General features: G+C 36.8%; 1 protein-coding gene across 9 annotated transcripts; it reads right to left on the minus strand.

Annotated features, from left to right (window-relative positions):
* Positions 1–33: 33 nt before the first annotated feature.
* LOC125197511 (putative late blight resistance protein homolog R1B-23) lies at positions 34–8,051 on the minus strand. Of its 9 annotated transcripts, none has more exons than XR_007172090.1 (6): positions 7,938–8,051; positions 4,108–6,923; positions 2,999–3,180; positions 2,390–2,508; positions 1,884–1,960; positions 34–370 (listed from the first exon to the last, which is right to left on the minus strand). XR_007172090.1 is itself a non-coding variant. In XM_048096293.1 (3 exons), exons 2-3 carry the CDS (start codon positions 6,766–6,768, stop codon positions 236–238), a joined length of 1,287 nt encoding a protein of 428 aa, XP_047952250.1. In that variant the 5' UTR covers positions 6,769–6,923; positions 7,938–8,051; the 3' UTR covers positions 34–235. The 9 variants fall into 9 exon arrangements, 3 of the variants coding, with proteins under 3 accessions (XP_047952250.1, XP_047952260.1, XP_047952238.1); XR_007172088.1 differs by adding an exon at positions 443–509 and having other exon boundaries at positions 617–2,508; XR_007172086.1 differs by having other exon boundaries at positions 34–1,960.
* Positions 8,052–13,077: the final 5,026 nt, after the last annotated feature.

Raw genomic sequence — 13,077 nt, forward strand, 5'->3', positions numbered from 1 at the left:
AGCTTGTGAATTAGAAGTGAATAAACTCCTACATATAACTAATAAAATGAGATGAGTAAATGGAATGTGAGTGAGACGAGTAAATGGAATGTGGAGTCCATTACCATGAGTAGTAAAAAGCTAATGAGACAGTTAATTATGGACGGACAAAAAAGAAAACATGAGTATATCAGTGAGCTTTATACAACATGCAAACCAACATATGAAAACATAATCAAACATATCTCTGTTGTCTTTAGTATTTTCCATAAAACCTCAACAAATCCAAAAAATCACTATATATGCTTATATTTATGAAACAACATGGTAATACTAATACAACTGAAATGAAGCATACCTTGCTATCTGACCCCTTTTGCCCTCTCACTTCCTGATAAATTAGAGTTAATTAATATAACATGTGAGCGATATATATTTTCAAAACATGCTACGTGATTTAAACCTCCCCCATTATAGAGATCAAACTCCCATTCGTAGAAGAAAAAGCAGCCAACAACCTAAACACATATCTGCAATACAATATAACATAAAAACAATTACAAGCACAAGCATTTTAGTTAAGAAAGAAGTGAATTCATGTGGTTTTGTGCAAATTAAAGGGAGTATGAAGACTAACCTCTTAACCAAGTTGAGAGTTGAGCTAGGACTTCTTGTATAAAAAAGAAGAGTGAGAACGAATTTTAAAGACAGATTCAGGCTTTAATTGCTTGGCAGAAACGACGGCTAAGGGGTTGCACTCAACTAACTCAATTGCAATGGTGACCATTGAGGGATCACGCGACCAATTGAATTGTTGTAATTTGTAGCAATGGCGTATGCTTAGGAGTTTGAGCCTTGGTAGACTTCCATGTTGAGCTATCAATCGCACCAAATCGGTGTCCTTAATTATAACTGTATCAAGTGCTTCTATATTCCACTCGGCGCTTCGAAAGGCATAGCCTTTTAACGTGAGGAACATGAGATTTGGTAGCATCGAACCTATGACATTCATGTTCTCCCATGGACACCCTAAGCCACTCAAATTCAAAGTTGTCAAACTTGATGGGAACATCGATAGAGGAACCATAAACTCACGCTTAATATCTGGATACATCACAGTATATGCAAGTGTGTTCAAACTTTGGAGTTCCTCTGATATATAACCCAAGTTACTCTATGGGTTTCTATCATCATCTTCATCATAAGGCTGCAATTCTACCACAATTCCTTATCTCTTTAAATTTGGGATTCTCTTGAGTTTTTCTCTTGTGCAACTCTTTTCACTCACACCATTAAGAGTGTCAAGTCTATCCAATGCAGCAGTAGAAGAATCAGGGGTAGGTAGCTCTTTTCCCTATATCTCAATATGTAGTAGTTCTTGCATGCCCCATACTTCCACTGGCATACATGACAAAACTCCACGTTTTTTAATATTCATATATTGATAGATAATCAAGAACTGAAGGTGAAAAAGGTCGAATATAGATACTGGGATCTCTTTATTGCAAGTTAGTGAAAGGTAGTTTAGACAAATTAGCTTGAAAATTTCTGGAAAATGATAAAATCGGACACTTCCAGTATCCAATACCTTGAGCAACTTGAAATCCATTGCATGTATTGGCATCGCATATTTGTGGCGAGGACCAACACAAAGGAGAGAACGTACATTCGATGCACAATCATTTTTTATCTTTTCATACACTTCTTTGAAGGAAAATAAAGAGACGCAATGGGCACACAACCGACGTTGATCTTTCACAACATCATCGTTGCTTTGTAAAACATGCAAAAACTTAATCCTAGTTCCCTCTTTCTTACAAAAGTGCTGCCAGCAAGAATGCACACGAAACATTTTCTTTGAAAACCAAGAATCGAGAGTGAAATTGAATAGAATGAGGTTGTACCGGTAGCGAGGACTGCCACCCATTCGTGCAAATGAAAATTAGAAGCGTCTCCATCCATAAAATCATCCAAAAATTGTCTACCAAAAGATTCAACAAACCCCTCAGTACTCAACCGATTTAAGATGACGTGTGGTTCAATATCAGTATACAGAGGGTAAGCTCCGAAATACAGAAATAACATCTTCAAATTTTAAGATGACGTGTGGTTCAATATCACTTTTACTATTTTTTGTAGTGGACCCACATGCCACCAACTTTTTCAACCTACTTTCTATTACATTTCTTAAAATCCGTGCCGGGTCAAATGGTGACAAATTATGGAAGACGGAGGGAGTATTATATTATGAGGAAAAAGCAAAAAAGTATAGCATAACAGACATGCAGATAAGGAAGTAAATTCCAATACAAATAAGCCAACAAATAGGCAGAATTGATTAGCACACACATTTGATCAGTACCAACAACCCTAAATAAGTATAACAGGGCAGAGCTTAGAAGAATCTTACCTCAGTCTAAAAAAATTCTTTTTCAAGTTGATCAACCTCCTGATAAGTAGAATGAAGCAGAGGTCATAGGCTCTTCATTCCTCAAGCTAGAAAACTTGAAGAACATGATCGTTAATAATCTGGAATGAATGCAAATCATCAAGCAATCAAATGCAATAAACACTTAGTATGATGTCCTACTCTAACTTTGACATCTACGGTTAGTTTGGCATAGCCATCGGTCCTCCTTTCGACCTTAAATGAATCAACAAGTTCAAACATAGCGATGAAATACGAACGAACTAAAATATGCCGAAACTAAGTTAAGAACAACAAAAACAACCAACTAAACCTACAATTTCACAAGAAATAAATGAACCTTACTTGAACTAAGAAGAGTAAATGCTAAAGATCTAATTCTTTGTTCACTAACAACAAATCATTTGCATACCCATAAATGCACACAGCATCTAGAATCAACAGAACATCATAAATACCATAAAAGCAAAAGAAGCAATTAATTAGAAATGGAAATAGAATAGTTGTTAAACTAAGCTAGAGAGTTTTTAAGTGGAAATAAGACTAAGGAGTGAAAAAACTAAAAATTTCAGATATCTGTGTTTGTGATACATTTTCTTATTAAATACTTCCTCCCAACCGCAGAACAGTAACCACGCTCGTGGCACATGTGAGCAGGTAGCGCGCTCTTCGATAAGTAACTTTCACTCAGTCACAGTGAAAATCCTATAGATGACCAATCTTCACTACGCCATGCGCTCTCACTTGTGCCTATCCAAAATCACCAAATATGCCTGCCACAAAAGCATCTTTTCATGCAGATAAGTTCCATTTTATCCATACAACATGATCGAAAACACGTGACATAAATCAGCCTATCACTCTTTCTTTAATATGTCGACTAGTTTGTGAACTAGAAGTGAATAAACTCCTACATATAACTAATGTAAACACAAAAGCAAATTTACATTAGAGAGCTTCCCAAGGTGAAGCATCATGTTAGAGCAAATTTAAGACCTTCACCAATATTCATGCTCCGTCCGTCAACGATTAAGTAATATAAAGTTGACTTGGCTCAGGTTTTTATAAAAACTTGGTAGAAAAATGTGTGAGACGAGTTAATGGAATGTGGAGTCCATTACCAAAAGTAGTAAAAAGCAAATGACACACTCAATAGTAGACGGAGAAAAAGGAAACGTGAGACACTTAATTGTGCACACAGGGAGTACATTAGTGAGCTTTATACAACATGCAAACCAACATATTAAAATATAATCAAATATATTTTCCTACTCATATATCTCATTGTTTCCTAATTTCTATGAAGCTTTATCACCGTTGTCTTTAGTATTTTTCACACAAATTAACTCATAGCAGTTTCGGTTACAAAAAATTCGAGTATTGGGGTTTCATTAACCTCAACAAATGACAATATATACTTGTATTTATGAAACAAATCAGAATTAATGGAATTTTGCCAAGTCACGCCTCCGGCGCGCCACGTATAATAAGTAATGGTGTCGGAAATCTATTGGGCCAGGTCGGATGGTAAAATTTACACAACCCGGTAAAGTTCATGGCTTTTCATGCAATATTTAAAGTTAACGGGAAAAACAAACTATGTTGAAAGTTCATGATTTTATGGCAATTTGCGGTTTTAGTTAAGAAAAAGAAGTGCATTCATGTGGTTTTGTGCAAATTAAAGGGTGTAGGAGACTAACCTGTTAACCAAGTAAAGAGTTGAGATAGGACTTCTTGTATCAAAAAGTAGAGTGAGAACGAATTTTAAAGAAATATCCAGGTCTTAATTGCTTGGCAGAAGCGACAGCTAAGGGATTGCACTCAATTAACTCAATTGTAGTGGTGACCATTGAGAGATCACGCTTCCAATAGAGTTGTTGTAATTTGTAGCAATGGCGTATGCTTAGGAGTTTGAGCCTTGGGAGACTTCGTTGCTGAGCTCTCCATCGCACCAAATCAGTGTCCTCAATTATAGCTGTCTCAAGTTTCAAAAAAATCCCTTCTTTTATAATCCATTCGGGACTTCGAAAGGCATAGTCACATAAACTGATATCAGTAAGATTTGGTAGCAACGAACCAATGTCATTCATATACTTCCATGGCCACCCTAAGCCACTCAACTCCAACCTTGTCAAGCTTGATGGGAACATTGAAAGAGGAACCATAAACTCACGCATAATATCCGGATACATCACGGTATATGCAAGTGTTTTCAAATACTTGAGTTCCTCTGATATAAAACCCATGTTACTCAATGGGTTTCTATCATCATCTTCATCATAAGGCTGCAATTCTACCCAAATTCCTAATTTCTTCAAATTAGGGATTCTCTTGAGAATTTCTCTTGTGCAACTCTTTTCACTCACACCAATAAGAGTGTAAAGTCTATCCAATGCAGCAGCAAAAGAATCTGGGGTTGGTAAGTCTTTTCCCCATACCTCAATATGTTGTAGTTCTTGCATGTCCCATACTTCCACCGGCATACATGACAAAGCTCCACGTTTCTTAATGTTCATATGTTGATTGATAATCAAGAATTGAAGGTGAAAAAGGTTGGATATAGAATCTGGGATCTCTTTGTTGTAGGTTAGGGAAAGGTACTTTAGACAAATTTGTTTGAAAATTTCAAGTGGGAAATGATAAAATCGGACACTTCCACCTTCCAGTACCTTGAGCAACTTGAAATCCATTGCATGTATTGGCATCGCATATTTGTGGTAAGGACCAAGACAAAGGAGAGAACGTACATTGGAAGCACAATCTTTTTTTATTTTTTCACACAAATCTTTGATGGAAAATAAAGAGATGGAATGGGCACACAACCGACGTTGATCTTTCACAACATCATCGTAGCTTTGTAAAACATGCAAAAACATAATCCTAGTTGCTTCTTTCTTACAAAAGTGCTGCCAGCAAGAATGCACACGAAAAATTTGCTTTGAAAACCAAGAAGCTAATATGCTATCGAATAGAACAAGATTGTACAGGGTAGCAAGGTCTACCATGAAATCGATCAAAACATCATCAAAATTTTCTATGTCCATAAAATCATCCATAATTTGTTTACCAAAAGGCTCAAGAAACCCCTCAATTTTCAACTGGTTCAAAATGATGCGTAGTTGAATATCAGTATATGGAGGGTAAGCTCCCAAATACAGAAATAACATCTTCAAATGTTGAGGTAAGTAGTCATAGCTTGGGAAAAGTACCTCTGATATTTGATCATATGCATCCACGAATACTGAATTATGTTGTTTTTCAGCTACCCCAGTCCAATTTTCTATGGTTGTTTCTTCTTTGGACAGGAGCTTTGCAACTGTGACTATCATAAGTGGAAGACCTTCACATTTTTTAGCAATCTTCTCTCCTAATTCATCAAGGTGAGGAGGGAAACCCTCTTCATCAAACACCTTCTCGCCAAGTAATTTCTTACTTTCTTCATCATTCAACAAGTGTAGTGTAACCCTCTTTTGGCATTCTTCTATATATTGCCTGCTTGTTAACAAGATTCGGACATTATCTTGTGGCAAGTTATCCATAACTCGCGCGTCCCATTTCCATACATCATCCAACACAATGAAACATTTCTTATCCTTCAACCTCTCTTCCAAGAGTCCAACTAATTTCTTATCATTTTCTTCGTCTCCTTGGGTAAGGCTTTGTTCGCGATCCACTTGAGCTAGAATGCATCGCAATATTTCATTATATTCACATTTTCTGCCCACTTTAACCCATACTCGAAGCTCGAAATGACTCTTAAGTGATGGATCGTCAAATAATTTCTTAGCGAATGCTGTCTTTCCAACTCCTGCCATCCCTGAAATTTCAAAGTAGTTCTCTTCATTATTTTCATGAAGAAGATAATCCCTTAACTCTTCAAATTCTTTGGATAATCCAACCATGTTTGAGTCGATTCCATGAAAATCAATTCTTGAGGGAACAGGTTCCCCTTCTTCTTCAGGCATATTCAGCAGTTCAATATCGTACTCCGCCTGCATCGCTGGGAACCTCTCGATGAAGCAATCAACACTCTGTCGGAGACTCTGCAGATCTACATAGAAAGACAAGTGATCTCTCTCACCTTCGAGTTGTGGAAGAATCTGTTGATACACATGAGATTCGAGTAAATCTTCGAATTCCCACACGGCCTCTTTGATTCGGTCGTCCAAAGCATTCACCTTCGTCCTGATCTTGCTGTAGCCGGTCTCCTCCAATTTTAGCAGAACTTTCTGCAAGCGAACCATGGCATCGTAGGCGGGCTGTAAGATTTGTGGAGATGGAGGAACTAGTGAAATGCGAGAGGAATGAAGAATAGTTTGAATGGTATCCTTGAGAGAAATCGCAGCACCGTAAGCCGCCATTACTGCTAGAGTAGGAAAGGTGGTAGGTGGTGGTGAAACGTGAGGAGTTGGAAATGCCGATTTATGAAGGTGTTGCAAATCAAGAGTTTAAAATCGTGGGCTGCAATTGCTCAACTGAAAATGGTTATTTTGTGCCTCCTCTTAATAAAGTCAGCCTGCACATCCACTCAGTCATGATATAATCATACTCCATTAAAACAATATATTGGATATTCCTTAATTTCCTTTAGAAAATACAAACTAGACTTACTCTTATTAAAATATGAAAGAAATATCTAAAATTACAATGTAACACCCCTTGCTTGATCCGGCAACCAACAGAATAAGTGATTTATATTTTGTTTCCATTAGCTCTATAAGACTTATGAATCCCATTTAACTTCTTATCACCTATTAGCTTTAGTAGCAAAGCATCATACAAATTGACATTCTTTTCATTCTCGACCCCTTTTTCTATTCTTTGTTGGCTGTTGCTACCCTTCAAAACTTCTTTACCTTATACAATCAAGGTCAATCGACACAATGCAAAACTTACATATATAAAAAACATATCGAAACACATCATGATTTTGTTACAAAATAACCTTTCATACATAAACCAAGCCCCCTTCAAACTTAGTTCTAGCAAAATTTAGGTTTTCTGGTATAATCTAACAAATTCATCCCAATTACCAAGATTTGCGAACACCATAAATCAGTAAACAAAAAATTAAATAAAGCTGTGAAATATCTGTTCACATACTTCTAAGATGCGGATAAACTAATCAAACTCGACTTTTACACTTCCAATTAATTCGTTTGATACTTTATCCATGTTCTAGACCTCAACTTCATAGCCAATCAATACAATTGAAATCAAAATCAGCTCAAGTCTTCGACCCTTTCTAAGTTCTTGTTCAAATCACATCTAAATGTATTCAATTACAAACACACCAATGTGAGCTAAATTCAAGCATCTAAACAAGAACACCTAACTTTCCAGCCTTCAAAAAATTCTAGTATACTCCAGGTTCTAGCTACCATTCCTATCAATTATGGAAGCAAATTATAATAATTACACTCATAGCCTCAAAACTCACCATAGTCAATACATATACATATATACATACATACAAAGAGGGGATTTTGTCAGTTTCGAGCTAAATGATAAATTGGGGTAAGAGCTCTACCTTAATCAATGTGATAAAGTTGATTGGAGCTCAAAGTTTGAAGATTGATATTGAAATCCGCTGAAAAATAGAAGAGGGCGTCGGTCGCGGCGTCCGACATAAAGACGATGGTGGATTAAAGAGACTGGTCTTTTCCCACCTTGGGCCCAATATTAAAAGTCCAATCACTTGCAATACGCACTTTTTATCTACCAATTTCTTGTCAAATACTACTTTCTTGGAAAAATAAATACAAAGTACTTTGAAATTAGGACTAGGTCGATAAGATATACCGTATCAAAAATTTTGCTTCGTTATCATACCGAAAATATCGATATGAAAGAATTTCATATCGTTATTATTTCGGAAGTTTAATTCGGTATACCTTAATTTCGATATGGAGAAAAACTATACCGTTACTATTTCAAAATTACGGTATATCGTACCGAACTTCGGTATACCGTTCTGAACGGTATATCGATATTTCGTACGATATACCGAATTTTTAAACCATTTCGAATACCTATATACCAAAAAATATAATTTCAAAACTGAAAAATAAAACCAAAATTAATATAATTTTAACATAATAAAATAAACATTGTCTACATCTTCATATTCAAAATATATATAATTAAGTTATATGGATATATTTATGACTTAAACTTTTAATCTTAAAAAAATAAATTATATTACTATTATTATTATTATTATTATTATTAATATTAATATTATTATTATTATTATTATTATTATTATTAGTATCATCATCATCATCTTCATCATCATCGGTATAAACGGTATAAACGATATGTATCGATAATTCGATACGTATTGATTTTCGATATATTTCGATATACCGATATATATCGTATATTCGATATAAAACGGTATATCGCTGTAACAGCCCGCCTTCCTAGGGTACAATAAATGCGGCGACTGCTACCAAAACGGACTTAAAAGAAGTAAACATAGGCTAGGGTTTCATTTAAAGAGGCTTGACCTAAGTATTAAACGAGTTATCAGAGTCGCAAGTCAAAGGTTTAATCAAGAGAAATAAATGGAGAATAACTACTATAAAGTATGATCAAAACTGAAGGGTTCAATAAATCCCAATGATATCACAAGATGTCTCAAGATTCTAAATCGAAAGAGAAAAAGTGCAAAATATCCAAATAATACTAAAGTGTATCAAAAACTCAGCGGAAAACAACCAAGAGAAAGTGCAGCTATGTATGAAGACACAACTATGCTTGAAGTTCAAAAACATCCATCTTAATTAGTTAACATGCTCAACACCCGCCACCGCTCGTCATCGTTCAATATGCACATAAGGAAAACATATGCAGGGCTGAGTATTTTGAAATACTCAGTGAGCTTGTTGCCAAAACATTTTATAAGCTATGCCACCCTTACCAAGTGAACTCGAGTTTTAAGCAGTTATAAGAGAATATCACGAGTATCACAAAATATATTTTCCATAGACTGGCCAGTCAAACAATTCCCCACTTTTCTCATCAATTTCCGCAATCACATCATTTCCATGGTGCGACGAAAGTGTGGCCACACTTTTCGCCCACGAGACCGGCCGACTAGCAAGACGGCTCCCGATCCCCTCGTGTACATAGCCTGGTAGGGTTTGCGGCCCATACTCAGACCCGAATTCATTTAATCATATCCATAGCCCTATAGCCCAATGGAGCGAACTCGCAAAATGGGCATCAGGCGCACAATATCACAACAAAACAGAGGTATGGCATAACAGTTAAACCACCCTTATTTCTCCACATTCATAAATTTGCACATAAAAGAGTTTAAGAGTAAAGCCCACCTCGACTGCTTAGGTTTCAAGTATGTTCTTTCCTTTGTTATCCGGCTTCGCAACTGAGCTTTTACCTTTTTAATCATATAGGCACATATCACAAATCAGATTCAATACAAACTCCTAACTCATGCATGTCTCAACGTTTTTCCCTTTTCCCACCGATCTATTTTAGCATCATTAATCAATCAAGATCATGTTCATCGCATACGTTCCATTCGTATCTCAACTCTAGATCTAACATCAACATATGTCACACAAGAGTATTTAGCCATCAAACACACACCACACAAACACAACACACACACACACGACATGCACACACACACACGCCACACACATGTATACATATTTTCCATATCCCTTTTATCCCACTTTCACTCAATAAGATGCATGAGGGCTCAAGAATACCGATTAATCGGTTAGAAAGAAGAGGAATCGAGTAGAAACGAAGATGAATATAAAAATACCTTATGAGAAAAACGAACGGTAGAAATTAAGTATTAGACTTGGTTCTTCAAAATTCTTGGATCAAACTTCAATTCTTCTTCAAAAGATGACAAACTATTGGAGAATAGAAGAAGAAAAATTTGGAGAGAGTGGAGAAGGGAGGGGACGAAAATTATGGGGCTAGGGTTAGGGGTTTCTCTTATTTATAGAGTTCAATAAGATCTTTAGGTAAATAAAATAGAATATTTGGTAAGATCTTATTCTCCACAATTAAATAAATAAATATTGTGAAGTAGGGAAGAAGAATTAACAAAAATAGACTAGGGTATCAAGGCATGTAATTTTCGAAATATATGGCTCCCAATTAGCCAAGATTTTGTTTTGGTATATTTTACGGAGTAGAATAAAATATTACGGAGCAAAATAAAAATAAGAATTCTCCTAACTAGGGATTGAATTAGGCGTGTTCTATGCCTCTTAAATAAGGCATGGATTTTTAGTATTATGGCAAGATTTCTCGAGGTATGGAAAGATTTGGTAGAATATTTTAATTCTAGGTATGGAAGGAGATCAAATAAGGGATCAATTAAAATAAAATAAATTCCTCCTTCCCAAAGCTAGGTGATTTTCGAAAATCACCCTAATATTAATAAGGCTCGATTTTCCCTCATCAAAATAAGGAATAGTTGAGTTTTGGATTTAATTTGGATAAATATCCCAAGAATTAAATTAAATCCGGAAAAATAGAATTCCTTCTCCAAAAGGTCAAGGGTTCGAAAATCTCAAGAATTAGGTGGCTAGTATTTATGGAAATTTTCCCTAATATTCTCACTCACCCTTAAACAAATAATTCACCTCATAATTTAGTAAATCACATGCCACGCCACATAGTCAACAATTTTGACTTTTCAAACTTCCCGGTCAAAGAAACTCATGCATGAAATTCATTTATCAAATAATTCACATCTCCCACGTCATTAATAATAAATTCTAGGGCTCTAAAATTAGGGTTCTGAAATTCGGGATGTTACATCCTACCACAGTTAAAAGAAATTTCGTCCCGAAATTTGGTACCTTTATGGAAAGAGTTCCGGGTATAGTTCCATCACCTTATCCTCACGCTCCCACGTGGCTTCCTCGGGCCTGTGGTTTCTCCATTATATTTTCACGAAGGCAGTAGACTTATTTCTCGAGGTTTGAACCTTTCGATCCAAGATCATCTAGGGTTGCTCCTCGTAGCTCAGATCCGGGTTTACGGCAACTTACTCGTAGCGAATCACATGCTTCGGATCGAACACGTATTTTCGTAACTGCGACACATGAAAGACGTTGTGCACATTCCCAAGGCTGGGCGGCAGCGCTAAACGATAAGCTACGGGTCCTACTCCTTCAAGAATTTCATACGGTCCGATACAACAAGGTTTCAGTTTCTCTTTAACCCCAAAACGCGTTATCCCTTTCGACGGGGATACCTTGAGGAAAACTTTATCGCCAACATGGAACTGTAAGTCCGTCCGTCGGACGTCGGCGTATGATTTTTGTCTGTCCTAGGCTTCCTTCATCCTTGTGCGGATCTGTCGTACTATTTCGACCATCTCTTCGACTGCATCGAGTCCAAGTGCCCTTCGTTCGCCAACTTCATCCCAGAAGAGCGGAGATCTACACTTTCTTCGTAAAGTGCTTCATACGGCGCCATGCCGATCGTTGCTTGGAAGCTGTTGTTTTAAGCGACTCGATCAGAGGGAGTGCGGTCTCCCAACTTCCGCCTCGGTCGAGCACCACGACTCTTAGCATATCCTCGAGAGTTTGTATCGTTCTTTCGGATTGTCCGTCGGACTGTGGGTGAAAAGCCGTGCTAAAATTTAAGCGTGTTCCAAGCTCGCGCTGAAGACTAATCCAAAATTTCGAGGTGAACTTCGGGTCACGATCAGATGTAATCGTCATTGGGACTCCATGTAACCGTACGATATGTAGATTCGAGCTAGCCTATCTGATCCATGGTTTACGGGGATAGGTATGAAGTGCGCACTTTTGGTGAGTCGATCTATGATCACCCAGATCGCGGTGTTCTCTTTTAGGGTTCTCGGCAATGCCGTCATGAAGTCCATGGCGATGTGCTCCCATTTCCACTCGGGTATCTCAAGCGGTTGTAGCATCCCGTACGGCCGTTGGTGTAAGGCTTTCACCTGTTGGCAGGCTAAGCAGCGCTCCACAAAAGCTGCGACATTCCTCTTCATGCCGTTCCACCAAAAGGATTTCTTCAGATCCTGGTACAAAGAAATCTTTGTGCTCCCGAGGTGAGCGGTGTATGGGGATGTTACAATCGCGGTATAAGAAAATTCCTATCGTTATAATACCGAAAACTTTCGATATGGTATTGTATCGTATCGAAAGTTTCGGTATACCAAAAATTCGATATTTTTAGATATTTTTCAATAAGATACGATTGATATACCGTTTTTTCGGTATATTTAGCCAGTCCTATTTGAAACGATATAAATTTTAATACACAATTAATAACTTATAGAAAATATAAAGTAAGAGAGAAATAAAATATGTAAAATAAGAAAGCAGAAGAGAAAAAGTAGTGGAAGTATTGTTATTGGATTGTAGGGTTCACTTCTTGAAATGAAAAATTTATGAAGTTTCTAATTTGAGGAGACGGACCAAAATTGGTAGTCCATTTTCAAGGGACGGATCTAGTAGTCGTACTCCTTCTGTCCGCGAAATATTGGCCACATTTCACTTGCAACAAATTTTAAGAAGTATGAAGAAAAGTGAGTGGAAAAAGTTAGTGGAATGTGAGTTTCATATTTATATATTACAGCATTTGTTCCAACTAAGTTGAGTCATATTCCTTATTGGGACAACACAACAAAGTTGAGTCAT

The sequence above is a fragment of the Salvia hispanica genome, chromosome 1, assembly GCF_023119035.1.
Source record: "Salvia hispanica cultivar TCC Black 2014 chromosome 1, UniMelb_Shisp_WGS_1.0, whole genome shotgun sequence".
Classification (NCBI taxonomy): domain Eukaryota; kingdom Viridiplantae; phylum Streptophyta; class Magnoliopsida; order Lamiales; family Lamiaceae; genus Salvia; species Salvia hispanica.

Bases quoted from the DNA above. Each gene is read 5' to 3' on its own strand.
- LOC125197511 (XM_048096281.1), bottom strand. From the start codon at position 6,768: ATGGCGGCTTACGGTGCTGCGATTTCTCTCAAGGATACCATTCAAACT.